This window comes from Lepisosteus oculatus, chromosome 5 (genome assembly GCF_040954835.1).
Source record: "Lepisosteus oculatus isolate fLepOcu1 chromosome 5, fLepOcu1.hap2, whole genome shotgun sequence".
Classification (NCBI taxonomy): Eukaryota; Metazoa; Chordata; class Actinopteri; order Semionotiformes; family Lepisosteidae; genus Lepisosteus; species Lepisosteus oculatus.
Window position 1 is genome coordinate 30,630,138 of NC_090700.1, and position 27,979 is coordinate 30,658,116.

Consider the following 27,979-nt stretch of genomic DNA (forward strand, 5'->3'; position numbering starts at 1 on the left):
CGTAGCCCCACAGGGGAGAGAGTGAGAAATTGCTTCACAGAGTGGACTTCAGTCAGGAAACTGGGCTTAACAGCCCCAATCTGATGAACAGTGCCATTTACTTTATTAAACAAGCAGGCCCCAAAACGGATTAACTTCTCTTACAGTATCCCTGGTCTCCGTACTGGAGAAGTGGGCTGGAAAGCACCAGCTTCTGATCCACCAACACTGCTTACAGCTACAACATGCAAGATCTCACATCCCCATACTGACCAGGGCCAGCCTTGCATAACTGGAGATCTGACAAGATCAGGCTACAAGGTGGTAAACACTGCTGTTGTGCTCCGTAGGACTAATCCTGCGCTTTGGGTAAAGGCTTTTCCTAGAACCGCCCATCACGAACACCCTAACATAACTGGTCTGGTTTATTATTGTAAATTCCAGTCTGTCTGCAGGAGCTGGCACGGTGCCCTGACTGCTGATCTCAGGTGCCAGTCTATAATCGTGTTTAACTTTCAGTATCGTCCTAGGAAGGCCACTGTGGAAGGGGGAGCTTTTCTGGGATGGGGAGATACATGCCATGCAAGTAACTGGGCAGCAGCTGAGGGCCCCAGGAGTTCGAACACAAGCCCCCCTGCCCACGCCTGCCCTGATTTTCATCTGCGACAGATCTGGCACAGCGTGCACTTCAGTCAGGAAAGGGAAGGGCGCCACCGGGTCCCGAGCTTCACAGCTGCGGTGTGTACTCTCCCCGCTCGACAGGTGTGGTGAGGACGCAGCTATCAGTGCTCCAGGGATGAACTCTGCCTGCTGAGTCACTTCAGGCAGAGACAAGATGGCCCAGAGAGGGAGAAACAGAGGTGGAGTGAAAGAACCGGTCGCAAAGAACCCCTCAGACCGAGCACTCCCAAGACAGCAAAGGAGGAAGCACAAGAGCAGAGGACAAGGAAGGATTGTGTGTCTAATTAGAATAACGAAGTACCCGCACTCATAAAGCCCTTTACAACCCAATGTGTGTCACACATCACCTGTATTTCACCAGGAAGTCACCGTGTCCCTTCAGGAATGAGACCCGGTATTAAAGGTGAGAGGTCAAGCAGCACTTCAACCCAATTAATGCAGGGCGACTTCAGAAAGGTCAAAGTTTACAGCACGTAGCAAAGGGACCACGAAGCCAGACCCTCCGTTTAATGTTTCATGCAAAGTTATACGGCACAAACTGTGTGATTTAAAAGCACCCCTTGACTTTGAACAGCTTTTTGAGGCCGTGCTGCTCTGGCACCTGGAGAGGACCAACTGCTGTGGGAGGCGAGGCGAGGCGGGAAAAGTGAGACAGAAAGACGGAGAGAGACGTTGACAGTCGTGCCGTGGCCCGCGGTGGTCGGGCGGAGGGCGGCACCTGTCCAAGCCCAGCTCCCCGTGCTTCCTCTGGCAGAAACTCCGCCGCTCTGCTTGGGCACGACTCAGCCCGGGCGAGTCGGCACAGCCTGTGGCTCCCCTCCTGGGTACCCGGCCAGCAGCAGCCAGTCTTCAGGTCAGAAACACAGCTGATCTCGCCGTGATCAGCACCTTGACCAGTGCGCCCAAAACCTGGCTCTTTAATTCTGAATTGGGCTCTGCTTCCTCACAACTAGACTTTGAATAGCAAGTATATGCTGTTAATAATTCCGAACAATCAAGATGGGTTGAATGGCATCTTGTTTATCATCTTTATTTTAACCCCCCCCCTGAAAGAGCCCGGTTTTAAATGCATCAATTGCTATTGAAAGAAACGGAAGGTTTTATATAGTAAATCACATTCTACATACACCACTTCAAGTGACTTGATGCCTTCCAGATGAGCTTTGTATAGGAGACAGGCTGGATCCAGACATCACAAGCACACTTGGTGACAGAGAACAAATGCTTATTACAGCCACTGTAGATACTGTGCGTCAGGAAAGAGTTCCAGTGTCTGCATCTCTGAAGCGTGGGTAAAATGCCTGCCAGATGCTCGGATTGCTTTTGTCAATTTATGTCTCCTGATAACCATCAGATGAACATCCTTTCCAAGCGCTGGAACTGTTCGCTTGCAGAGACAAACAGATAAGCCTCTTCTGCCAAAACACTGCCTCAGTTCTGTCTCTGCAATCAAAACTTCCATTGTTCCCAGAGGAGAGCTGTGGGGCCCCAGTGACAATACGACATAGTTCAGCAGCCCCTGACAAGACCAGAGATTAAGTATTCGGTACTGTGTATTCTTTACAGTGAAGCTATCACTTTCCGCAACGCTGTAGAATTCCAACCAACAGGAACTGGGTTTTTAACTGGAGAGCTCTTGTTGCTTTGTTCACAGCAGCTCAGGCACTCATTAATACACAATGAAGTGTCTTGGTACGGGATCCTTTTCCGCGGAAATGCAGTTATAACTAGCACACCGAGCAGATCCCCCGTGTGAAGAATACAGGAATCAGATGGAATTTCCTCTACTTGGGAGGTTGAGATCTTTGCATTTTAAATCATGACCCTGCGTGCCTTCACTGTGCAAGTGCTGCAAGAACCATCTTTTATTTGTTTTATTAAATCAGATGGAGTCCACCCTCAGAATAATTAGACAAAGATAGCTGACACGCAAGTGCCAGAACAACATTAACAGCTGACAAAACGCACATCAAACAAACACTGGAAACTTTCTACACAAAATCCTTGAGAGTACTTCTTCCCAAATTCCTCCCAGTATCCTTCATATGTCCTGAAAAATGGGGCTGGGGGGGGGGGGATTTCTAATACCATCCAGACATCCATTAATTTCCTAACCACTTCTTCCAATTCAGGGCTGTGGGGGAGGAAAAAGCCTGTCTCAGCAAGCAACTGTGTGCAGGCAGGACACAGACACAGACTCACACCAGGGCCAGTTTTCCAGAAGCCAATTAACCCAACAGTATGTCTTTGGATGGCAGCAGGAAACTGGAGCACCTGAAGGAAAGACTTACAAAGACAGGGAGAACATACAAACTCAACACAGACAGCACAGACAGCTGTGGAATTGATCCCAGGGTCCAAGCACTGCAAAGCTGCAATGATCAACACTGCACCACCATGCAGCCCAATTTCTAATTCTCTTCAGGACATCTGAAAGGGGTCCATATGCATCTGAGAAGTTCGTTGCTCTGCTCTTGGCCATCATGCAGTATATTCAGCTTTCAGTGGATGAACCGATGAGTTTAAAAGCGGTCACTGTGCCTTCCAGCACCCCTTACATAAGACTTGTTCACAGCATTGGCTTAATCTCCACCTGCAACAAACTACTTTGATCCCTGATCCCGTGTTGATTTCTGTCAGAGTGGAATAGCACATCCCTTCAGCTAGCAGGTCTAAACTTTGGCCACCCATAGCTGTCGCACCTGAGGAACACTGCTGGACAGCCTTCAAAGCTAGAGAGCTTAATTAAAAAAATCCCCTTTGCTTTCTCGGTAACAAAAGCTACATACCACACAGGCCATAACTGACAGCGTCAATACTTTAATAAGGTGAGAAATGTGTTAGGACTGACAATGAATAGCTCACAAAGCGCTAGTCTCTTATTCACCTTTAATGTACACCACTGTACCACTGAATAACCTGTGCATTGTACAGCAAACATTTGTTTAGCTATTGGTAATAGCAAGGGTTTCCAAAAATAGGTTTCTTGGAATATTCAATTTTCTTTTAAATCCGCTTTTATTTCTATATACCTTTTTTATTCTTGTGCTAGAAACAAATTGGAAAGCACTGTTTTCTTTAAAATCTGCTTTGTGTATAGGGCGATGATACTGTTAAATCAACAGGCAGTCATATAGAACAGAAAACAGGCAAGTTAACCTGATCCACCTACATAGGCAGCATTGCTAAAAGGCATCCAGCCTACACAGGAGATGGGGTTTTCATTCTAGTTAGGCAATATGGTCTTTGTCACAAATAAACTTTCCTAGCTAATTTCACTTGTTGGAAATAAATGGGGAAAACCAAACTGAAACTGAACAAAACAGCAGAAAATTCTTCTTTCTTGTCCACCCACAAGTCAGAGAAAGGGTTCAGCCCAGCCCTGCAGGATCTGAAGCGCCTTCGTGATGTGACAGGCCCGGTACGAAATCCCTGCCAAAAATGGGCCAGTTCTGCAAGTAGAAATTCCTTTCACCTGACAAGCTCACCAAAGGAAGCAGAGCAAATGTGAAGCGAAGAAAAATGTTTCGCAAAAGATTCCACAAAAAAAAATCTCTGCTTCTGTGGCGTTTCCATGCACTCAAGTTGACAAAATGCCAGTTTATTTATTTTCAAATACACCAAGAGGCATCGAAAGTGCAACACATGCTATATGTTCCAGATCTCTTATCTCCTGCATTTTTAATGCCTCTCTGTTCTATTAGTTCTCTTCTTCCTGCTTTTTTTAAAAAAAAAACACACTGCTCTCTCTCTCCTTCGCTAGAGGAAGTACCCTGGATACCGCTGTGCTCCTATCTGGGGAAAAAACCTGAAGGAATACTGGGTGACAAATCCCAGTCAACCCACCACATTCCTGAACAGCCTAATCCTTCCGTGGGGATTTGTTCAGCAAAGACATTCTTATACAACACTGGGTGAGAGGACTAGGAGGCCAGGCTGCTGATAAGGAAAAATAATTCTAAAGAACTAACAGAGTTCTCATCATGCACCTGGCAGTTACCTCAACTTCTTTTAGGACATTTTTTTTTGTACTGGAGGTTGGAAGAGAGATAGACAACAGGTTTGCTCATCTTTTGCAACAAATGAGAACATTTAATATTCCACACGCACACACAAAATATTTATTCACATGACATACTGATATTGGGGGCTTGATTATGAATAAAAGGAGAATCGCTGAAAAATGTATTGCAGAATGTGGAAACAGTAGCCTGGGTTAAATCAAAACTTCAAAGCTCATCTAAAGAGCCCGTCAGGAGTGGACAGTTGTCCAGGGCCTGTAGGGGTCAATCCAGTGTCAAGAACTAGCTAAGGGATTGTGGGATTGGTGTGTAGGGGGAAGATTAGCTTTTGATCCAGGCCAACGTGACACTAAACAACTTCTTTGGTCAAAAGTCAGGGCGCCCCCTTATTTTCACATATGTGGGCCCCATCTGTTTGAGTAAGTGGACGTCCACGCGAGATCAGACCCCCAAACCGGGCCGTTCCCTCCCCACAGAAGAACCCCAGGTGGGTGCCGTACCTGCTGGCGGAAGGTGTTTTGCCGGGACAGCGGGGACTCCCTCCCCGGTACGCTCCTCATGCGGACCGCCCCCTGCCGGTCCAGGGAGCGGGGCCGCGCGCCCCTGAACTGGCTGCGCTCGTGCCAGGACTTGAGTTCCTCGGACACCACCTCGCGGGGCAGCGCGCAGCCGGGGCTGGCGCGGCGCGGGTGCTCCTTAAGAGAAGGGGCGCGGCTCAGCCGGACGTGGGCAGGCAGGGGCCTGAGCACCCGCTGAGCCTGGGGCGTGACCTCCTCGTACCAGAACTCTCGGGGGTCCCAGTGGTGGGGCACTGGAGGACCCAGATAAAGTCTGCCCATGTCTATCTCGGCAGGTAAGTATGGCCCATCCTCAACATACCCCCGGTAGAAATTGGGCGAGGACACATGCTGTGGGTTCCTGTAAAAGGTCTGGCCATTAAAAGCAGGGTGTATGCCATAGTTCCCGTTGGGCTGCCCACTGTAATGCCCACTGGGATGCCCATTGTGTTGGCTGACATAGTAGTTGCTGGTTCCAGGATAAGCAGGGGGGCAGGGCCTGGCCTGCTCAGAAACAACCTCGCGGTGAGGAGAACTGGCATAAGAGGGCACGGACTGCTCCGAACTGCTGTCCTCGGAGCTGGACTGGTACAGTGGCTTGCCCACAGTCATCGGCAGAGGCGAACACTCTGGTGAAGGCACAGTGAAACTGGTAAGCCTCCTGGCAGGTAACCTGGCACGTCCTCTCATTTGGTTGGGATCTTGGGGCACATCATTGGTAGGAACCCTGTAAAACCCAAAACATTGGCATCAACTTCGCCTTGAGACATCTGGATACTGGGACAATACGTCATCTACAGGATGGACAATTCTGATGGCCAGGCTCCAAATATACCCACCGATAATCATACTTTTACACTCTCCCTCATCAGTACTGACAGCAGTTGAAGCACATGGTTCCCACCATAACATCACCAAGCATGAAGGGCTTTTGCATACAAGATGCTCCAACATCCCACGTGTCAGAGACTCTTGCTACTTGACACGCTGCTGACTCCTCAGTATAAATAAGGAGAGCTAGCCTGCATTAGGACTGCTCAGCAAGTCCCAGGAGGCACTAAGAGATAACCCTGGGTGACGTTAGGCCCCTGAACCTTGTAGCTGCTCATCTAACTGTTGTTCCCTTCTTGGTGGCTGGCTAATGACACAGGTTGTACGGAATTCAGAACTGGTGTACTATGTACTGTGTACGTTACTGCTGTAACGGTCTACTCACTGGGGTTATTAAATCCACAACAAACTCCAGTATGTCCACAATTCAGCAACCAGAATCCTAACCAGGTCTAGTGCAAGTGATCACATTACTCCTATCCTGGAGTCTTTGTACTGGCTTCCTGTCATATTCCATGTGGACTTTAAAATCCTCATGCTCACCTATAAGGCTCTGCATGGCTTGGCACCTCAGTACCTGTCTGAACTATTACCGCCCTACTCCCCACCTCGCAACCTCTGCTCTTCTAATTCTGGTCGTCTAACTGTTCCCCAAGCCTGTCTACATTCTATGGGTGACAGGGCCTTCTCCTGTTATGCCCCCAAACTCTGGAACTCTCTCCCAAAGGATATCAGAGAGACAGCTTCTCTAACCTCCTTCAAATCCAGACTCAAAACCCTCTTCTTCAGAAGAGCCTTTACTTAACTGGTTCCATTCTTTACCTCTCTGTTCCTACTGTATTTAGTACCACCATCTACTGTCTCCTCTGTGAAACCTCATCGTGTTTATCTTGTGTGTTTATTTTATTTTTATTGTTGTTGCTGTCATTCTGTAAAGGGCTTTGAGAGGCCACCTTTAAAGGGGCTGTATGAACTGCTGACTTGGAAAATGCCAGCTTGGGGCCTCATCACCAACCATACAGCACGTGTCCAGGCACGGCCTCTCGAGAGCTCTGACCTGAAGGACTGGGAGTGCTGGCGCCGCCCCGGCAGCTCAGGAGTGGAGGGGGCGCTGTTGGAGTGGACGTGGCGCAGTGCCAGGGTCTTGACGGGCACGAAGTGGAAGGGAAGAGCCGCTTCGCCCAGCCGGGGGTCCACTGGCGTTGATACTGGGGTGACAGCGGGGCTACTGCACGAAGAGGGAGAGCGAGGGGAAAGAAGTGAAACAGTCAAGCAATTGTTCTTCACAATTTTGGACATCAAAAATTTCATTTTTACTGCAGGAAGAATGCTCTGAGTCATAAAAAGGAGAGCGGTACAGAATTCTTAGTATTAAACTTCTATAAACAATGGAGGATAAATATCTGTGCATGTTAACAGCCTAATTTTCAATTCGGTTATTATTACATCCTTCTACCACAAATGCAAGTCGGAGCAAAACCCCTGCTCCCTCAGTCTTAAAATATCTTTCAAAGCACACGGCACGGCTCGGGTTTCCTTGAACTGAACCACTTCAAAAAACATCCTGCACCTTAACCTTCTAAAGTGGTTTGAAAGCACTCACGCACGGAGAGAACGACACGCGTCCGGACCGTCTTTACTGCAAACCACAAGCCGCTAGCCCAGAACAGCACGGCGGGGAACCAACAGATATTCTCACACGTGGTGAGCTTGTGGTAAACTTCTCGGGCTGACAGGCTAGCACTTGCTGGAGGTTCCCCAGTGAAAAATGAGGTGTGTCATCGAAGCATGAAACAGGCAGATGCAACACTAAGAGTTCTACTGGCAAAGCTTGGCAGCAATATTCAAAAGATCAAGCAGAAGTTCCCAGATCAAAAGTAAAAAGAGTATGAGTGATTTTACAAACTTTAACTTCAACGTTGTTTTGTGCAGTTCCCTACTTTAACCTTGTAACACTATGCTCTAATTCTACAGACAGGTGCATTTGTATTCTTCTAAATCTCTGAAGAATGCAGTATTTACCACAAAATAACACCATAAAAAAAAACAGGAGCTGAACTGAAAAACGCACCTCATGTTGTCACATTTGGAGAAAGAAAGAAAAGTGTATTGCGGACATATTTTCTCCATACTGTAAGGGAGCTACTCATTTTAAGAAGGGTTGCTCGGGACACATACTGGCTCAATTAAAGTTTGCACATACACAAGGATGGAAATTCCCGACTCGGTCTCTTTGCGGTCCAAATGCTCCTGCTTCACACTGAGCTGGCAACAGGGCAGGGCTACCAATTCCGGTGTCTCCCCGGGCCACACACAGCCACAGCCACCCGAGGAATCAATCCCAACGAGCCAGATACAGACGGGATGAGCCGGGTGGTTTCTGGTTACTCTCCCACTGCCGGTAACCTAGTTCTAGTGTCAGGAAAAAGAAACCCAACTCGACGCAAACTCCCACGGTATCGCGGCAGAAAAGCCGCGCAGTTTCTTAACAGTTCGAACAAAGCCAGCTTTCGCTGACAGGACGCTGTTTTTTAAGAAACATCCCTTTCACACATTCAGCTTTTCCTTTGGTTGCGCTTTGAGCTTCAACTTTATGGATGACAATGCATAGAAAACCATCCCAACCTTGATCCAAAACACGTCTATCTTCTCTCCAGCTCTGTTACCACAAGGCAACATTAACCAAATACTTTACTAATGAAAGTTCTTTCAGCTTGAAAATGGTTGGATATTTGAAATTATGTCTAACTCTTCAAAAATCTTATTGAAAAATTTATTTTTTATTATAGTCAGCAGTTGTGCTAGTGCTGAAAGCACTTGAACATCCTTATTTGCAGATGGAAAAATGAAGCCCGCGGTGCAAATCTGATCCTGTGGTTGCCCTAGACGTCTTGACTGTTATCCTTGGAAAACTGCTACCAACCCTCTGATGTCACACAAACCGGGTTCAGATCTTCAGGATCTGATACTCATTTAGAGGTAATCAAATCCTAAAAGAGGAGTTTGGCTTTTGAACCACCAAGAAATTCCAAACGCGATATGGTTTGGGGGAAAAGTTGAGCACACCCTTTTAGAATCCAAAGTCTGAATTCAGAAATTGAAACTTGAAAGTAACTGAAGATGTCAAATGTGCACGAATACGGGATTTCTTGCATGTTTTCTGGAAAAAAAAGTGGTGTAGTTTACTCCTACAAAAAAAAGTGAGTCTATCATAAAGCACAGACGCACTTAAAGCTAACAGCTTTCATATAGCCTGGTACCAACACGGTGTGGTTTAGATAGTTAGATCTCATTGATGAAATCGGTCATGCCCTTTCCAAATCTCCTGGTTCACTTCAGACAGGAGAAATCACCTGAAGTCATTCTGAAAGGCATTTACAGAGACATGAGCAGTTGATGCGTCTTTGTTGTTTGGATTGTTCTGTGACACACCTAGAACAGTAAGAACTGGAACAGATCGCGCAGAGGCAGGTGAAAGTGAACAAAGGACAATAAATCCCTGCAGTTTTTATTTAAAATGATGTCACGCCTGTCTGCGTGCTGTACAGGGTGGTGCTGATGAAATGCTGTCTCATACTTTGGTTTCTGTTTTTCTTTTTACATTTCCTTGTAATAATGAGCAGATGTCCTAAATATATTGGCCTACATCTTAAGGTGTGCAAGCGACTATGTAAAGAAGCTTATTTTTTCCCCACACACTGGATGGAAGGGTGAGGGCCTTGCAGTGCCAATTAGAAATCATGACAAAGGCTTTAATTTGAAGTACAAAAAAAAGCCGCTGGCAGCACTGTGGTGCAGTGGTTAGCTTTGCTGCACCATGGCACCAGGGCCCTGGGTTCAATTCCAGACCTGGAATGCTATCTGTGCAGAGCTTGTATGTTCTTCATGTGTTCGTGGGAGTTTCCACCTGGTGTTTCAGTTTCTTTCCACAGTCCAGAGACACGCTGGTAGGTTAATTTGCTTCTGGAAAAATTGGCCCTGGTTGTGAGTGTGTGTGTTTGTCTGTGGGGGCCCTGCAAGGGACTGGTGTCCTGCCCAGAGTGTACCTGGTCATGTGCCTAAGTGATTAGAAAATGGATGGATGGAAGGAAAGGCAGCACACGGGACATCCTGAATTCAAAATTCAGAAGGCCTGCCTCTCGAAGTTTTTCCACTGAGCCAATGCCAGCATCTCTGCATAACTGCCTTACCTGGACTGGCTGCTGCAGGCGGAGAGCGTCTTCCTGGGCTTCTCGTAGGGCTGGTCCAGGCTGGACTCCTTCCAGGGCGTGTTCTGGATGGGGGAGCGTTCGTACTCTAGGCTGGGGCTGTAGCCCGGCCGCAGGCCGTCCAGGGTCTGTGGGGGGGTCCTCCGGGGGCTTCGGTGAGACGGTAACGGTGAGGCCTGAGGCGGGGGGAGGGAAGCCGGCGTGTGGTCAGGGTCTGAGGTCGGCGGTGCGGACTGGCTGGGTGCCTCTTCTGGTAGAGGAGAGAAACAGCAATTAAGCGGAGTGACCAGAGACTGTGCATCATCAGCAAACACAGGCCAGTATAACATCCCACCAGCCAATGAATACAGGCTAGTACCTATACAGAGAAAGACATCTTCTTAAAGACTGAAGGCCGGTCCTGACTTGCTCTGCTATGTTTTGAAGCTATGTTTTTAGGCCAAGACGAACCAGATATCATATTTCTTCTAATCAAATTCTTTATTTCTTGTTGGCTTCTTTGAATTAAAAGTAAAATTGTATTCCTATGCCATGTATGAACTAGGAACAAGAATATTTCCACAGTTTGCAATAACAGCTGGCCTTGATTCATCATAGTTTAATTTTTAAAGACTTTCTACAAAAAAAAATTAAGATTGCTTGTACTTTCTCCTCTTTGCTCTTGTTGGGCCAGGAATTCTTTTGCAAAGCCTGTCGCTCGGTTGCTGCTGTTTAAGCTCCTCAACCTCCACAAGACAGATTTCTACAGAAACTGCAACCTCTACCAAAACATCAGTCCCTTTTCTGCAGGGGTATCTGAACTCCTACCATCATCCAGGACTGCGGAGTCCGATAGGGAGCTGTCGTCAGAGGCAGCAACGTCTGGAGACACAAACAAGCGGGGAGTCAGCGATTCCTTACGGGGGAGCCCAGTCTCGTCACTTGTGCTCAACAATCACACCCACCCTCATAGCACAGCAACCCATAGCACAGTAGCTGGATGAATTTTTATTTGAATATATACCGCCCAAGTTGAAATCGCATGTTTTACGAATCGACTCTCAACTCGTCTTGGATAAAGGTGAGAGTGCACGCCATTTCCATTCTAATTTGACGCTGGTCGGAAATCTGGTCCCATTGGAGAAAAGCCAGACTGGGAAGGATCTACAGTGCGAAGAATCTTTCAGCCCACAGGTGTGCTGATGAAACAGTCTTATAAGAAACGCACTTTAAATACCCCAAAAGAGGGTTTGAAGCACAGCTCCTTCATCTGAAGTGTAGTCTGCTATATGCAAAGGAGTGAAATGTTAAAATGTTTGGCTTATGGAGGGCGAGCAATACACCACTTCTGTTGCCCGTGGTCATGCTGTAATGCCTTCACCCTGAGTCTTGCCTCGTACCCTGACCAAGCCATGGCGTCTGCGGGGAAGCCTACCTTTGTGTCCGGCGGCGAGGCCCGGGCGTGGTGAGCCGTGGACCAGTCTCAGCCGGCGCTGGTACACGGCCTCCTGCAACTCCTTCACCTTCCTCTCCTCCCTCTTGTACTGCTGCTGCCGGCTCCTCTTCACCGGCTTGCTGTGGTGCTCCTCCAGGGACAGCCTCCTGGCCGCCTCGTAGATCTGGAGCTGCAGGGCCAGCTCAGCCTCCAAGGAGTTGAGCACCGGGTCCTGTTGGAGGAGGGCAGAGACACGGGCGGGTCAAGGCCCGATGCAAATACGGAGAGCAGATCACAGAGTTCTCCATCTTCTCCTTGTCCTCTGTGAGGTACTTATTCAGAGATAACCGTGCTTTAGGCACGAAACGGAATGTGATCTCTGAATTTGTGCTGGCCAGCGAGTGCCTTTCAAGTTGAATACCATCAAAACATTGAAGGCGAAGCACCTGGAACTTGTCCCTGAGTGAGGAATGTCAATTACATGCGAGGGTGAACTTAAACAATTGCTTAATTATCAAGCCAGCCCCTGACATCCAGCTGGCAAAATCATCAAAGCCACCATGAACAATGAAACCAGGACTTGGGGTCATGTGGACAAACTGTCCTTGGGTTCCCGTTACTGGAGTGTCTCAATGCCAGCCTGCCCAAGGCATCCTTGTCCAGATGTCATGGGCAAGCCACACGGGACCAGCAGGCTGCTTATAAGGTTAGGTCTTTTTTTTTTAAAAAGCTGCATCCAAACCATCTTCCCACAACTATAGACTTTTGTACCAGAAGTATGCCAGGAATTCTGGGTATCCTGGATTCCTGGGAATGGGAGGTGCAGCTATTGGCCATTTGGGGTTTTGCTGGGTAAAAGGCAATCTGGGCAGCTGGCTAGTTCATATGATGAAATCAGTCTTGCTTCCATCATGACATTAACTCTAAGTCAGTGCCCTGCTCTGGTCATGCCCAGATGGTGTCTGGGCCACAGACGGGATTGTGTGGAGCTGTGGCCCACTGCAGGGGCTCCAGCAGACTCCCACGTTAACAACGCTTTAACAGTTCTTGCTGCACATACTAAACTAGCAGATTGGCCTTCTGCTGACAGACTCTCGGCGAGGCCCCTGAACCGGATGTACCTCTCCCCGTGGCAGGATGCTCTCCGCGTTCAGTCGGAAGGCCGCCCCGATGCGGCGGCGTATTTGCGGGGGCTTCTCTCCGGGCAGCAGGGGGTAGTCTTTGGACAGCTGGCCCGTCAGCTCCTGTGGAAACAGTAGTGAGAGTATGAGCTCAGCTGTGTCTCTCAACAGGTAGAGAGCAGACCAGCTGTAATGAGTTTGTTAGGCTCAAGAAACAATTGAAAAGCAAAAGGAACAGTGGGCACTGTCGGCAGGGATTTTGTAGACGGCAAAAAGTCTGAGTCTTGAATGATGTGCTAAAATGCTAAAATGAAGAGCTTTTCAGCACCACTCTAAAGAAATTTGGTTGCCAAAGAAAAGACAAAATGTCATTCTCAGCGTAATCATACCACAACAAAAAGGCATGAACACAATAATTCCACAATCTTCCTAATCAGGAACAACAAGGACTCCACAGTATGAGGAAAACAAAACAGGTGCAGACATCATACTCATCTTGGTCTCAAGACACGGGACGAAAACGCTCATTAACACAAGTCGACAAGTTCACACAAGCAGCGCTCATGCACAAGAGCAGAGGGTGTGTGAATCTGCCGAGTTGTACCTTTCTGGGAAGAGCACTTCCTGCCCAACAGAGCTGCTTCCTCTGGCCTGGATCTACAGCTCCTGAGCAAAACCTGAGCTGTGCTGGGCGCATACGTTACATGTTGGGACAGGATGAGAACCAACAGCCAAGCTTCTGTTATGCAATCCCACTTTTGCTTCTCTTTGCCAGAGCCTGTACTGTGTTGCGAAAAGAGATTATGAGCTGTCATGTCTGAGACAGACACTAGATCACATCTGTATCTAAACGAATTAACATATGAGGGGTTGGAAATAAGAGGAGGCCTTTTTACTGATAGCAAAACCAATTCCAGAATCTCATCCAGGCGTTTTGTGAAGGATTCTACATCTGGGCTAAAAAGTTTGTTCCAGACCCCTGCCACTCATTACGCAAAGAACTGCCTGCTGTTTTTTTAAAAAATAACTCATTTCTGTTGTGATCTGAGCACACCTTTCATAGTAGTCCAAGATTACAGCTGCATAATTCTGCTCTTCAAAAATTGTTAGTCTCTAGATGAGTCTTAGCTTTTTTTTACAAAGAAATTCAAAAATGAGACACTAAGTGGAATGTGGCTCTAAAAACAAAAACTTCTTTTGTTGGGATTACGTTTGGCCCAACACACTATCGCCACCCTCGAGTGTGAGGACTTAGTCTACAAAGTCACATCTGTTGTAACAGAAAAATAAATGGAATCTGATTTCATGCAAAACATCATTTCCAGCAATAAGTGAAACCTGGTCTTTGAGATAAAGCAAAAGTAAAGGCGTTATTTATGAGAAGCCCATGGTCTACCACGTCTGGGGTTTCAACATTTGCAGACAGCTGTCTTGGCACCAGATCTAAGTAAACATGGGTGTCAAGAGACAGTGATCAACTGAGCCTCCAATCCCCGTTCCAAATCCCTCTTGCATTCAGCATGGAACTAAAGGCAGAGGCTCCTAAAATTACTGAAATCATGGCACCAACTTGCCCCAGCAGGCTGGTCAAGCGATAGTCACAAGCAGCGGGCAATGAGATTTAGAGCACAGATAGCTTGCAACACTGCTCTCTGTCACACTGCTCTTCAGCTTCTGTAGTAGTTAACAGAGTTCACAATGATATACAGTATTAACTGGGTACACTGTATAGTATCGGTTCACAACGATATACAGTATTAACTGGGTACACTGTATAGTATCCGTTCACAACGATATACAATATTAACTGGGTACACTGTATAGTATCCGTTCACAACGATATACAGTATTAACTGGGTACACTGTATAGTATCCGTTCACAATGGATATACAGTATTAACTGCTCACACACTAAATTTCAATGCCATGAGAGGGACACCACTTATCCAGGTTTGCTGCCATGTATGTCAGTTCAAGATAACAGCAAGTAACCATTTATTAATGAGATTTCCCATTTCCTTCATTCACAATCACATTACCTTTGCAGAATCCCTGAAGCTTGAATTAGACATTTTTCCATGAGGCTTTCTGAGTGCTATTTGGAGTATATCAGGCTCCAGTTAAATGGACAGACAGCACAGATTCGTACAATTAAGACTTAATATTCTCTTTACAGAAGTACAAACTAAATCCATGATGGGGAACATTGATCAGTCAAAAGATTAAATGTGAAAAACATTAATTCCCTAAAGAAACAGAGTGAAAAGGAGAACAAGTAAACCGAGATCCTAAAATTTAAATTTTTAATGTAAGGTTTCTAACAAGTATCGTTTGCAACTGCAAACACAAGCCAAACACCGCAAGCAGAATCATTATTCAAGATGGAAAAAAACAGAAAACACCTTAATCCTACCCAAAGGGTTAGTATTTCTGATGAGAAACTGCGTCTGAAGAGAGCTAAAACCTTCCACCCAATAATGGAACTTCTCATTAAATAACACTTTAGTCATTGCTGTGGTGGCGATGCATGTGAACGACACAAAGATACCTGAGCAGCCATGCTTCGGCAGGTAAATGTCATTTTTTGATTCCTAAGCGATTGAGCATTTTGTACGACGTCTCAAGACAATCCGGTAATAGCTTTTTGAATTGGCTGTATTTATGAGCCGCTTTGCATGCTGCTGAGATTGCTGCCAGCAGCCAAGGCCTGGAGTTTCTGCCAGTTTACACTGATCTAACCTGCACTCTGGAGATTACAGCAGACAAGAATATTCCCAATTCAAAAGCGGCACACGTGTTTAGTTCTTTACTTGGGGTTTCTTGGGTTACACCACTGATGAACAGCTCTTCTCTGAACTCTGGAAGTATGGCTTCTCTTCCAAATCTCAAACTAGGTTTGGTTAGCCAACCAAAAGAGACGACCGTGGATTTTGTGGACTGAGAAAACTCTAGAAATACAATAAGCCCCAGAGAGCTTTCCTTGGCTGCATCAGGCACTCTATACAGACATATAGAGAGGCAGGGCAGCCCAGGAGTCAAGGCAGGACTCCTCAGGGAATCAGACGGGAATCAGACTGGCGTGCTGGACTCACAGCCTCTCGGATACACAGTTTCTTTAGCTCCAGCAGGCACAGCTCCAGCCGGTCCTCCAGGGACTTGTGTCTGAGCTTGACGGCTCTGGTGTGGGTGCTCAGGTCCTTCATGGGTGTAGAGGGGCTGTCTGGACCTGCAAAACACAACCACAGCACTGCAGCTTCCAGTTTTAATATGCAGCAACATTGCCTTGCACTGGATTCCTGGTGCACCAAATGCCTAAACTCTATACTTTCTCTCTCTTTCAATGAGATTTCACTGTGCTGTGCAATATTGATGCTTTTTTTACCATGCTAATTCATAAGGAGTTTTACAAGGGCCCCACCCATCTGCAGTTTGGAGGAAAATCAATGTGTCCATCAAACACAGAAACAACTGCGATCAATTTCACATCATGTGAACAATCCTTGCTCTGCCTCAGTATCGCTCTTTTTACTAGAGCTGCCTAGACTGCGTGCTTAGGGTCTGGTAATGGCCGTATCGTGTGTAATATTTTTTCGAGAAAGATATTTGGAATGGAACTGTATATTGAGGTTTTCTTCCTTGTTGTTTACCAACAAGGGTGTTTCGATCAAAAAGGAAGAGTTTGAATGTTCTCCCGGTCTAAAGACCTCTGTAAAACTGTGTCATGGTCAGTGCATAATGGACCTTACATTTGGATGGGTAATTTATAATCCCAGGAGTCTGGCACATGTTATTAAGTCAAAGAAGTCTAAATGGTGTTGTGAGAAAGGACTGAACCAAATTGCAATCTGCTAAAAAAAAAGGTATTTCACATATGTTTAATCTGGCATTTCCTTAAAACCCTATGTTAAATTAGTAACATCAATCTAGTGGGTCAAGCAGCAAAGGTGCTTGCTTTGAGGTCAATGACCCATACGAGAGCGAGTCTGAGCCTGGGTCTTGCCACCGGCTGATGGGCACCAGGATTGCTTAAGCGGTGGCGCACATTGGGCTGGGCACCGCCACGGAATGGGTGGGATTAGTCAGCACCGGCAACTGCTGGAAATTTCCCAAGAGCCTCCAGACTTGTGGCGACATCAACGAGAGAGGCACCATTCCTCCAATCAGTGTGGACTCTCCCAAGAAGCTGTGTGTGCAGAGTGTGAAATGATGGATGGTTCAACTTTCTGCCCTTCCTCACTCATGTGGGTACAGGAGCCTCCTCTGTGAGACAAGCGGTACAGACATACCAGGCCATTCCAGACAGAGTAGATAGAAGCTGAAAACCTGACCTTAATCTGTCACTAACTGACTACTCAGATGATACCTGACAGGATTGGGCTTTCACCTTTTTCTCCTAGAACCTGCTTAGAGTGATTCACATTTTGCTATGCTCTTTTTTGTGTCTTCTGTCTCTCTCATTTAGTTTTAGTCTCCTTTTTGCAAGGGAATATGTGCAAGGGATATGGGACAGAGTCTGGAAATTCTGTATTTTTCCTTTTCATGAATTATTCTCAGATACCACACCGTACCAACAATCCGTGTGTCCTGTAACACGACTTTCACATGAAACTTATGAATCACCTATTTTTGTCGCTTTAGAGAACAATAAAAATACTCAGCAAAAGAAGCAGTTGAAAAACACAAAGACTGTTAAAAAGAGCATAGGCCGGATGACTGTCAAATACCAATTAAGCATAACAAAAACAAATCAGGGCAGAAACAAAGCAAGTGTAGACTGGAACCACGAGGGCGGCGTTTATTAACATTCCATATTCGCACTGGGTTCATGCTAAGAGCCAGGGAGCAGAAGCCACATCTTTTGTTTTGCAAAACCACTGGGCGCTTCCATGATGAATCACAGCAGGTAATGAAAGACTGCGCATCATTAACCTCTTCCCCTGAGCCGAAAAGGTGCGACTTGGAGAATATAAAAGAGCCATCAGTACTTTATTGGCATGTCAACAACGCTGAGCACGTGCAAAACAGCTCCGAGCACAACCAGATTAGGTGGCAAGCAAGGAATGCCACAGAGTGACACTTCTGTCAAAAAGGAAAAAACGGCCACTGAGCAAAATTGATCACATCGTGCAAATGGAACTCTATCTCAAAAGCAATGGTTCTCAGCCTCGGCTCTGTCTCCGTTTCAGGACTGCATGCAGTCGCGATGTCTTTTTGTATGAAAATTTTTAGAAGCTTGCGTTTCTCAGAAAGAGTAAGGGCCTCCTGGCCAAATTTGCCATTGGCCTCCTAATAATCCCCCTCTCTGAACTGGCTTCATCACTCTGTTCTCCTCCCCACTGATAGCTGGTGTGTGGTGAGCGTTCTGGCGCACTATGGCTGCCGTCGCATCATCCAGGTGGGGCTGCACACTGGTGGTGGAGAGGAGTCCTCATTACCTGTAAAGTGCTTTGAGTGGAGTGTCCAGAAGTATATGGAATTATTAATTAAAAAAAGATCACATATTTTACTACTGTGATAGAGTGATGTTTCATTACACTAATCTCTGTTTCCTAAGTGCAGCACAGATGAATATTTGATAACCCCTCCAGACACAGGCACAGATGTTGGCTATGACAGACGAAGACACAGTGCTGCTTACCAGACTGCAGAATGATCCCACTGTCCGTGTCACTCGTCTCATCTTTACTCTCCATTTTGGGTTCGGTGTCTTCTGGTCTCTTAACAGGAAAGAGGAAATTTCCGGGTCATCGGCAGTGCCTGCAGAAAGGGGAAGTAAGCATAGAGCATGCTTTAAAAAGCAGATCTTTTTTTCCCCAATTAGAACCTGATCCTGGACGCACAAAGGCCGCAAATGTCACAGTAGCACCAGCCTATGGGCTTCCTTAACCAAGTGTACTGAACAACAGCAATATTGAGGAAAATTTGGGATTCACATGGTGGCATCACATAATGCTCTCAACTGGGAGTTCCCAATGTTTGCAGAACAAATAGAGCATCAGGGTTCCAATCCAGGCTGTGCCACCCCTGTTCCCTTCAGCCAGAATGTCCCCAGCTGTGATCCCAAATCCGTAGAGTGCCACTTGGCTTCAATGTGACCCTCAGCCAGGGCTGAGGTGATGCCAGAGTGGGAGCTGTGGTAACACAGGCAGCAGTAGAAAGAGAAAACTTCCTGTGCTGCAAGATCCTGCATTGAAGACAGCACGTGAACGATCTGGTTCTTGTGATGCCACTGTCCTCCGGCCTTCCTTCAAGCCGAATCGGCAGTGACATCATTAAACCTGCCACTGGCCTAACAGCTCTGCTTAAGAAGAGCTTTGAAATTACTCAGGAATTTAGGAGGGTAAAGACTTCTTGCCACTTTCATTTAGAAGTCACTTTCAGAGCTCGAAAAAAAGTCAGTTGAAGGGATCATTCCCTCCTATGAAGTTCTCCACAGCACAGGCTCAACGACCGCTTTGATCTCACTGACGTGGTTTAGAGAGTCCTGAACAAGGCAGCAGAACTGTAATCGAAGGAAAACTGGAAATGCGGTGAACAAATGCTTCCATTTCTTGACAGAGAAATGAAAATGAAGGTGGGGTTGGAGAATTGGTTAAAAGTTGTACTTCAGGCATAAAACATTCTTCACGTGTTGGAATGTAGAAGCCAGACTAAGTGACCCTGGAGCCTCACTCTAAAGAAAGTCAATTTTTCCAAGGCAAGAAAAAAAAAAGAGAGAGAAAGGTTCCCAGCATTTCAATCCTATGGCTGAGAATACTGCTGAGAAACACTCTTGAATGCTGATAACATGCATGTGCTAACAAAACACACACACGGGGGGTTTGCGATGTGATCAAAGGTATGAGGCTGAGGGAGTGAGCTGTGGCTTTCTTAAAGACTGATGTCCATTGCACACATCTGCAAACTGACTGGGTATTAGTTTATACAAGTCTCTGAAAGAAATCGTGCTGGGGCCAATTCGGCACTCCCAAATCCCCGCACTGCATACCGGAACACCGCTGCTGAAGATCGGGGAAAAACACAGTTCCTCAGCCAGGTTGCCCAACACGTGAAAGTCCCACACAGGCACAAACTAGACTCAGGTGCCTCACTCTGAGTTTACAAATTACACAACATCATGGGTGCCAGAGTAAAATGAATGAATAAATCTTTACAACTGGACCTTTACTGTTTTGTTTTTTTCACTGAAGTCCTGGGAATAAATATAAAATTCCAAATTGACAGTGAATGCAATAGATGCAAGAATGTTTTAACTAACCCATCCACGTCAAAGAGATGTACACTGCCTATTTAACTGAAGTATGTTCTCACTTTCCCACCTGATTTGCAGTGTTGCAGGGCTGCTGTGTGTCACTCAGGTGGAGTTACACTTCTGTGGTGGATGAAATGGGTCTCCTCCTAATTGGTGAAGTAGTTTGGGATCTTTTAAGATGAAAAGAGCGACAGAAAGCCATCCATTCATTATCTAACTGCTTCACCCAATTTAGGGTCACGGAGGAGCAGGAGTGTATCCCAGCGAGCAACAGGCACAAGACAGGATACACCCTGGACAGTGTCCATCGCAGAGCACAGATACGGACACAGACATAGATGAAACAAACTCTAACAACGACCATTTTCCACTCAGTCTCCCAGAAGCCATTAACTTACCCCTGTGTTTTTGGACTCTGGGATGAAACCCACACAAATAAGGGTACAACATTCGAAACCAAATAGACAGCACCTCGGGTCCAGAATTGAACCCAGGGCCACAGCACTGCAAGGCAGCAATGCTAACCACTGCTCCAACATGCTCTCTGCTATAGAAATCAGTGAGTTCATTATCATTAGGTATTTATTTTTATTTTGATAATGTGGTCATCTACTCGGAAGGAGAGCCTTTCAAGAAAGGTAGGGGTTGCCACTGAACTGATTTATAGTTGCCTCTTCAGTCAGAAGAACAGAAGAAAAGATACACATGACAGGAGGTTAGTTGAGCCCCTCTGACCTGTGTGGCGGCTAGTTGTTAAATAATCCAATGATCTCACCCAGCTCTTTCTTGAAAGAAAAGTTAGAGAGAAAACCTTTTGCACGTGGGGCACAGTATTACTATGACACTCCCAAGACAAGATTCCATGTTGGGTACAAGACGCAAAGAACAACGTGCTTTATTACATAGCTGTGACCTGTCAAGCTACCCTGAAGAAGCCCCGATCATCCCTGAAGATGATCTAACCATGTCAATGCCTCAGACCAGACATCATGACGTCTGGCTGAAGCCTCAGGTTTGCTCGGAGGGTAATGCTGAGTGATGTCACCGATGCCCGAACTCTCCAGCCCAGCAGAGCATGGTGATGACTGAGTCCACAGGTCTGTGACACACCATGTACTGTACTGTTCCCATGCGCTGTGAGTTTCTGCAGTTTCCGGTGACTCACACACATACTGGCACCCGGAGAGCCTGCGATAGCGTGATGTCAGCACAGGGAGAACTGCTTGCAGTTAAAGCCAACACAGAGAGCTTATCTATGAGCACAAGCTCATAAAGTGGGCTGGCACACTGATAGGCCAAGGGTGGGTAGATATACAGCAGCCACAGCTGTGATTCAGCTGCAGCAACATTACTTGGAACGCAAAGCAGGAATGCAATTGAAAATTAAAACAGTCACACCCTTGAGAAATTAAGACTCATGGTGAACCACAACTGCAGATTAAGAGCAGTGGAGAAAAAAACAACCTAGCAAATAAAAAAAGAAGAAACAATTTGTCATTTTGCTTGTATGTCAGTGTGTATTAAAGCAAGGTTAAGAGATCTGTGTGAACATAAACACACTGAAAATGTTTTAGAACATTTAGATCACAAACATTAGCTGTGTAATACAGTAGACTGGCTGTGGAATACAGTAGATTAACTTGCTCCCTTTTTGATCAAACATCTAGACAATCAACAGGAGGTGGATTTTATTGTCCTATATATATATAACTCAAAAGTTTAAAAAACCGCACAAAAAACTTGTCTTGCTGTTTTATGTCAAAGGGATAACTTAGAATCCATACAATAAACAGATCCTTAAATGTCACTGTATTACAATAATCCCAGCGTTAAAACTTTAAGCAGGTACAATGTCGTATCTGCATTACAATTTTACAGCCAGATCAAAATTAAAACAAATCGTCACCCCACCCGCTGGCAATACATTTAAAACCCCACTGCCGTGCTTCGGCGATTAGGAGAAGCAATCAGCCTGTATTGGTATTGTAATTAGCGAGACGGCCTCAGTCAGGCGGCTCGCCTGCCTGGGGAGACCGATTGAGATTCCTTCGCCCTCAGGAACCAGACTAACACCGGACAACAGCTTCCCCAGAAGAGTCAGCACCCTGCGGCCGGACGCTCAGCAAGTAATGCCGCTTTAATAAACATCACCAATAAATCCCGTTCCTTACATTCAAACGGACCAAACAGCACATATCTGTAAAATCCCGAAAATTAACGGTAAACCCATTCACGTAACCTACGGAGTCCTCAAATACACGGCGAAAGATCTGCTAATTCATAGGTAATCGCATTTGAGGAAGTAAGACCCATACCGCTTCCCAAGTGCAGAAGACATACAAATCACTTGCAACTTAAATTTCTATGTGATTCATAAATCACATTTTCAGCTGCTGATTTTCAGAAATACTAATCTTTGAGCTACTTTAAGAAAACAAATAGAACGTTTCCAAATGAATGTGGTCAAAATCCATATTCAAGGTATTCGCATTCTTTAATGACTAAATCTAAATTACTATTCGACATTGTACGAAACAGCCCGACCCACAACCTTATAAGCAAAAGGCGTATATTCCCATTCACATGAATGAGAATTTGTCAATAAAACGCAAATATAGAATAAATAAGACATGTCTACTTCTTTAAAAATTACGGGAGTGAAATCTGCACACAAAATATCAGTACTGCAAGCACAAGAACGTCTCTCCCTCATTCTCAAATGCAAAAGTTGTACCCGAAATTAAAGGAACAGCAGGATAAGTTTCAGAAGGAAAGCCGAACAAGAAAGACCGTGCGCTTACGCAGCCAAACGCATGGACTTTCAGTGCAACAGCTCGGTCAGAAGTACTTACAGTGTAATGTACGCGCCACCGGTGTTAGTGCTTTCAAGCTCAGGCGCACTCTGACCCGCTGTCTGCGGGTTGCGCTCGCTGGTGGCAAGCGGGGCGTGGAGCCTCCTGTCCAGGGAGTGGCGAGGCAGACCGCATACCTGTCCAGCCCCTGTTCGGGGAGGGGAGAGGAGGAGGAGGAAACAACAGGTCTGTAGCGGAGCCGCAGCCCGGTCGGAGCTGTGTAAATAGCTCAAGTAGGCAGCTGCGTCAGCATAGGCTGCAAAGGAACAAGTAAAGGTTTATTCCATGCTGAAAAGAGAAGAAAGGAAACACAATGTTTCGGCTGTGGAGCCTGCTTCGGGTGTCCGGGAAACACGTTATGTTTCCTTTCTTCTCTTTTCAGTTTGGAATAAACCTTTACTTGTTCCTTTGCTATGTAAATAGAGCCGACACTGCTGCCGGGGGAGGAGGTAAAAGACAAGACTTGCTTTTGCCTGCTTTCCCTTTTCGCGTTTTGGGTGTGCTCAAAAGCCGGAAATCGTTTGTAGAAAGGTACACTTAGCTAACAATGCCGAAATGTAAATAAACATGGTTTCGTGTGAAAGGGAAACTAGAACACATTATTGTTCTCAGGACAATATTTATCAGTCCGTTGTATTATACATGTCCCACAGTACATCAAATAATACTTTATTAATGAATATGCTTATCATAATTAGTAGTAAGTTAACCTGCGGTTTGCAACTAGAGTACAATCAGAGAAGAAGGGTAGCTATAGGAAATGTGTTGTTGCTGGAAGCCGACACAATTTATTTAATCGTTTATTTAAGACCTGCAGACACCCACTGGTATTCTTGTGAAGTATTTCCTGCTAATTCGGATGTGGTATTTGTGTTTTGGGATATCACCCGCTGTTTTGAATATTGATACGTGAAAGGATTTGCTAGGAGGATCAAAGCAACAATCCTAATGCGACGACTTAAGCAATATTAATTGTTAATAAAATGTTTAGTCAGTTCAGTAAGGAGCGCTTGTTGACGTCAGAAACTGTCGAGTCAAGCCCTTGAGACAATAGAGACCAGACTTCTTACAATGACTACAGTGTTTAAGGCAAAACCGTAGAAAAAAGTACTTCCCAAGATTAAATATTGTAGCACTCTCGGGTTCACGTGGGTATGCGCCCTCGCCGCTGCCGCCTCAGGTCGGCCCCCTACCGCTGGGGACTTGAACCCGGGTCTCTGACGTCATTCAACATGGACCCAGCCAGTTGAGCTAAAGGGAAATCTCCCATTAGCCTGCTGGCTGAGGTCCCTACTATTCACAGGGAAGGACGGTGACATCACCGCTCTCGTAAGCCGGCTCTAACAACCCACAATGGTGGCCGTATGCGTTACAATATATTTCTCCTCTTTAATCTTTTGAGCACCATAACAGATGACTTTTGACACTTTTAATGATTTTTTTACAGTTTTTTTGGCATGGGATACAAGTCTCTTGCACAATACTACAAGATATTTGGTAGAATAATCCATAGGGGTTTTAAAATAAAAAAAAGTTATATTTCATTGTGCAAAATCAAATAATGAATTCCTCCTGACTGTTTTCTCATAAATGAAGTACTAGACATTAACAATGATCTTAATAATTCAGGAACCACAGTACTGCCACTGCTAAGGCAAGAGGAATTAAAACCAGTGGGGGAGCGTTGTGGTGCAGTGTTTAGCATTGCTGCTTCGCAGTGCTGGGGGTCCGGGTTTAATTCCTAGGGGCGATCTGTCCACCCACCTCCTAATCAAACATTAGAAGACCAGTTCTTCCAATTCAGTGCTTCAGGGGTGCGGCTGCCAATCCCAGTAAGCTATGGGCACAAGGCAGGGTACGTCTTTGGATGGGATCACAGGGTGCACACACACACAACACCAGGCCCAAATTTTACTAGAGGCCAGATAATCTACCAGAACATGTTTGGAGAAAACCAGAGCACCTGGAGGAAACCCACACGAACACAGGGAGAACAGTATGGTCCATGCAGATAGCAATACACTATAAAACATCTTTGAGATGGTACAGAGTCAACTGTTGAAAGATATAAAAAGAAAGATGATAAAACTGGACCCTGGTTTGTGAATACCACGTTTTTATCACTACAATGTCTGCAGATCCATGTTTAATCACAAGAAGTATAGTGAGAATAACATTTTGGCAAACAATTTCTTGCCGTTTTGAAAACTGAAAGGGAAATACTCCACGACAACAACATGACTAAACTAATGCTCTAACTGCAGGTGTTATGGCTGCTGACAGTTTAAAGACCAAAGTCTAATTTGCACCATAGTGATTTATGACAGACTTCTCCCATATTGAACAAGGCAGTCATTATGGCTACTTCCTCTTAGCTGGCTTGTTTTACCCCAATAGGCTCTGAATAACTGTGCAAAATTCAGTCCCACTGACATAGCAACACATTACTCAGATTTTATCGTTCGGCCCAGTCATACTCTGAAAAGTACCCCAAATACATTTTTGCATCTAAGCGTACTGTATGAGTCTTTAACCAGGAAAAGAGACAATCTGCCAAAACAGCTCATTTAGCTGTAAAGGTAAATACCCCACCGGAAAAACAGGAACTGAAGTTAGTTTGTCCTTTGACAATTAACTTGCAGGATACATTTCCACAGTTAGCCAATTGAACATTAGTTTGGGAAACAGGGGATTTGGCACAGTGATTAGCAAATGAATGGATCTTTATGTGTGATAATCCAAAATATCATTCACAGACCCCCTATTTTCAAAATGAAAGTCATACCAAATTTCCATCTGTGCCCTTTGCTTTAACGAGCAGCACAATTTACTTGAATTCAATTCTCTAGTTGCATACTTTATCACATCTGCTCTGCTCTGTCATCTGTAATTCTGTCTGCTTAGAATGTCACCTCAGGGGAAGCCCATGAGTGGGATGATCATTCTGATCATTTAAGCTCATTAGAAAAATTAGGAAATTACTGTCACACAGTCGGAAGTTTCTGATTTGTCTGCTCTCTAAAAAACTGTATTCAAGTACGCAGTATACTTTGCCGAAGAGAACAGATAATTCACACAAACATTTGGCTGATATTTGTATCCAAAGCGCTCTATATTAGCAACCATTTCTACAGCAATGTGTCTGCATCAATCATCGATCACACATCAATGTCCCACCTGGGATTTGAACCCAGGTAGAAATCTCCAGAATCTTCACTCCTGCTCCACAGTGGCAGTGCTGCCCAAATTCGTTTTGAAGAGATTCTGTACCGTTTGTTTGTTCGGGGACTTGTGCTAGTAACTACAGAACATCCTCCTACACAGCACGACCCTTCTGCACCTGCTGGAGATGGTGTTGTACGGGCAAGCAAGACAGGCACGGCTGAGCCACAAACGCAACAGGCGGTCTCCCACCCCCAGGCTGCATTCTATGCACGTTCCAACAGCCTGCTGGGCCATTCAGGAAAGAAACAAAGAATTTCCATATGCTGTAGCGGCGGTGTGCTCCACACTCCCTCTACAGCCAGCGACACCCAGAGCCTGGTCTGTGGTCAGGCACTAGAAAGCAAACTTTGGACCGTGCGGTGGATGAAGAGGTTTAAAAGTCACGCGGCACCCCTATGCAAGAAGTACAAATATTAACATCCAGGTCTCGATGGACACTCGCACTCTGATAAAAATACTACTAGGAACTTTACTCTTTCTTTCCTCAGTAGGGTCACACCCAGTTGTAATTCCTTACACGGGCATGTTTAATGTTTAGAAACTGTTAAAAAAAATGCAACTTGGAGCACAATATTTTGAGGAAGAGACAGGGAGGTACCGTAATGACATACACAGGAACTGAGAGGTAACTACAGGCATTGAAACGTTTCTCCAGAGTGTAGCAGTTTGACCTTCGGGGAGCTGTCCCAGAGGCACACAGCCCTCCTCCCACCAGCCACACCACTGCCTCGGACCTCTGAAAGACCAGGGAAGCCCACGTCTGAGCCACTGGGATAGGCTGATCCTGCAGAGCAGTCAGCTGATGACCCGTCGCCCGTGGAAACCCACTCCGGCCGCGTTTGTCTTTGGGGGCGTGACGGCGGGCGTTTGCGGAGCAGGACCCCGGAGACAGATGGTGTCTCCGGCAGGAATGCCAGCCCCCTCCCGGTCTCCGCAGCACCTGTTCGCCTCCTCCCTGTGCCACGCGTGGGCGGCGCCCAAACAAAAACCTCCGGTCGGGCTGGAAAGTAAAAAGTGCCTTCGGTGCGGAGTCAGAGCAGCAGCGCAGCCCGAGCAGGCCATGTCGCTCAGACCCTGCAGGAACGTGTCAGAAACGAGGAGGTGCGAGCAAAGAGCTCAGTCAAGCTGCTATAAAGCACAAACATCTTAGAACAGGGGGTCTCCAGCTTCAGTCCCTGCAGGCTACAATCCGGTGCTGAGTAAGTTTCTTTAAATCACCCAAGGACCATTTTACACTACCAGATGTTCATGGTTTGTCAAAAGCCTGTTGGATTGTGGTCTGTGTGTGCCAGGCCCTGGCTGCATGAAACACCTTGAGTACATCAGTTTTGAACGTGCAAACTGTTGCCCTGCACTGTGTTACTGACTTGCAGGTGTTATGCTGCCTTCTGTTACACCAGCACTGCATAACTCCAGTGCTAGAGTGCTGTAAGACCAGCAGGCTTATACGTCTCTGTAGCACATGAAGAAATAGAGAGAGGTATTAAATTGGTCTAGTTCAGGTCGTTCAAAATCCATTCGTCAGTGAAGAGCTGTGCTGCAATGAAAACCTACAGACACTGCAGTCTCACAAGTTGTCTGTGTGACACCTTGACACTCAAAGAAACACAAAGGGGAAATTCAACTTAATTTGCCTCAAGCTTGGCAACAGGCCCACGGACCTGGTTTGGAGGACAGGATCTCCCAGAATTCTGATGAATCTCTACTGACCATCCCAGAGGACCTTGGTATGCCTGTTTCATTTCAGATTTCTGTCATGTGCCTTGTTGACACCACTGCTGCGAGGGTTCAACAAACAAAACGTTCTGTCTCATCGGATTCAGAGGAAAGCGGATGA

At 46.1% G+C, this 27,979-nt stretch overlaps 1 protein-coding gene across 7 annotated transcripts in view; it reads right to left on the bottom strand.

Moving 5' to 3' along the window:
- Nucleotides 1-27,979, bottom strand: part of inavaa (innate immunity activator a) — a 48,446-nt gene that overhangs the window by 5,146 nt on the left and 15,321 nt on the right. Inside the window, exons 1-10 of one of the 7 annotated variants that reach the window (XM_015342374.2) lie at nt 22,918-23,318; nt 18,452-18,570; nt 15,906-16,039; nt 12,814-12,936; nt 11,693-11,924; nt 11,086-11,139; nt 10,261-10,528; nt 7,128-7,298; nt 5,183-5,966; nt 3,461-4,112 (exon numbers count right to left, since the gene is read on the bottom strand). In XM_015342374.2, coding sequence (XP_015197860.2) covers nt 4,032-4,112; nt 5,183-5,966; nt 7,128-7,298; nt 10,261-10,528; nt 11,086-11,139; nt 11,693-11,924; nt 12,814-12,936; nt 15,906-16,039; nt 18,452-18,506 — 1,902 coding nt within the window. In that variant the 5' untranslated portion in view covers nt 18,507-18,570; nt 22,918-23,318 and the 3' untranslated portion in view covers nt 3,461-4,031. Of the gene's footprint in view, nt 1-3,460; nt 4,113-4,731; nt 5,967-7,127; nt 7,299-10,260; nt 10,529-11,085; nt 11,140-11,692; nt 11,925-12,813; nt 12,937-15,905; nt 16,040-18,451; nt 18,571-20,132; nt 22,503-22,917; nt 23,319-27,979 lie in introns of those variants that run through there. The other 6 variants (XM_006628357.3, XM_015342370.2, XM_015342373.2 and 3 more) reach the window with 6 other exon arrangements.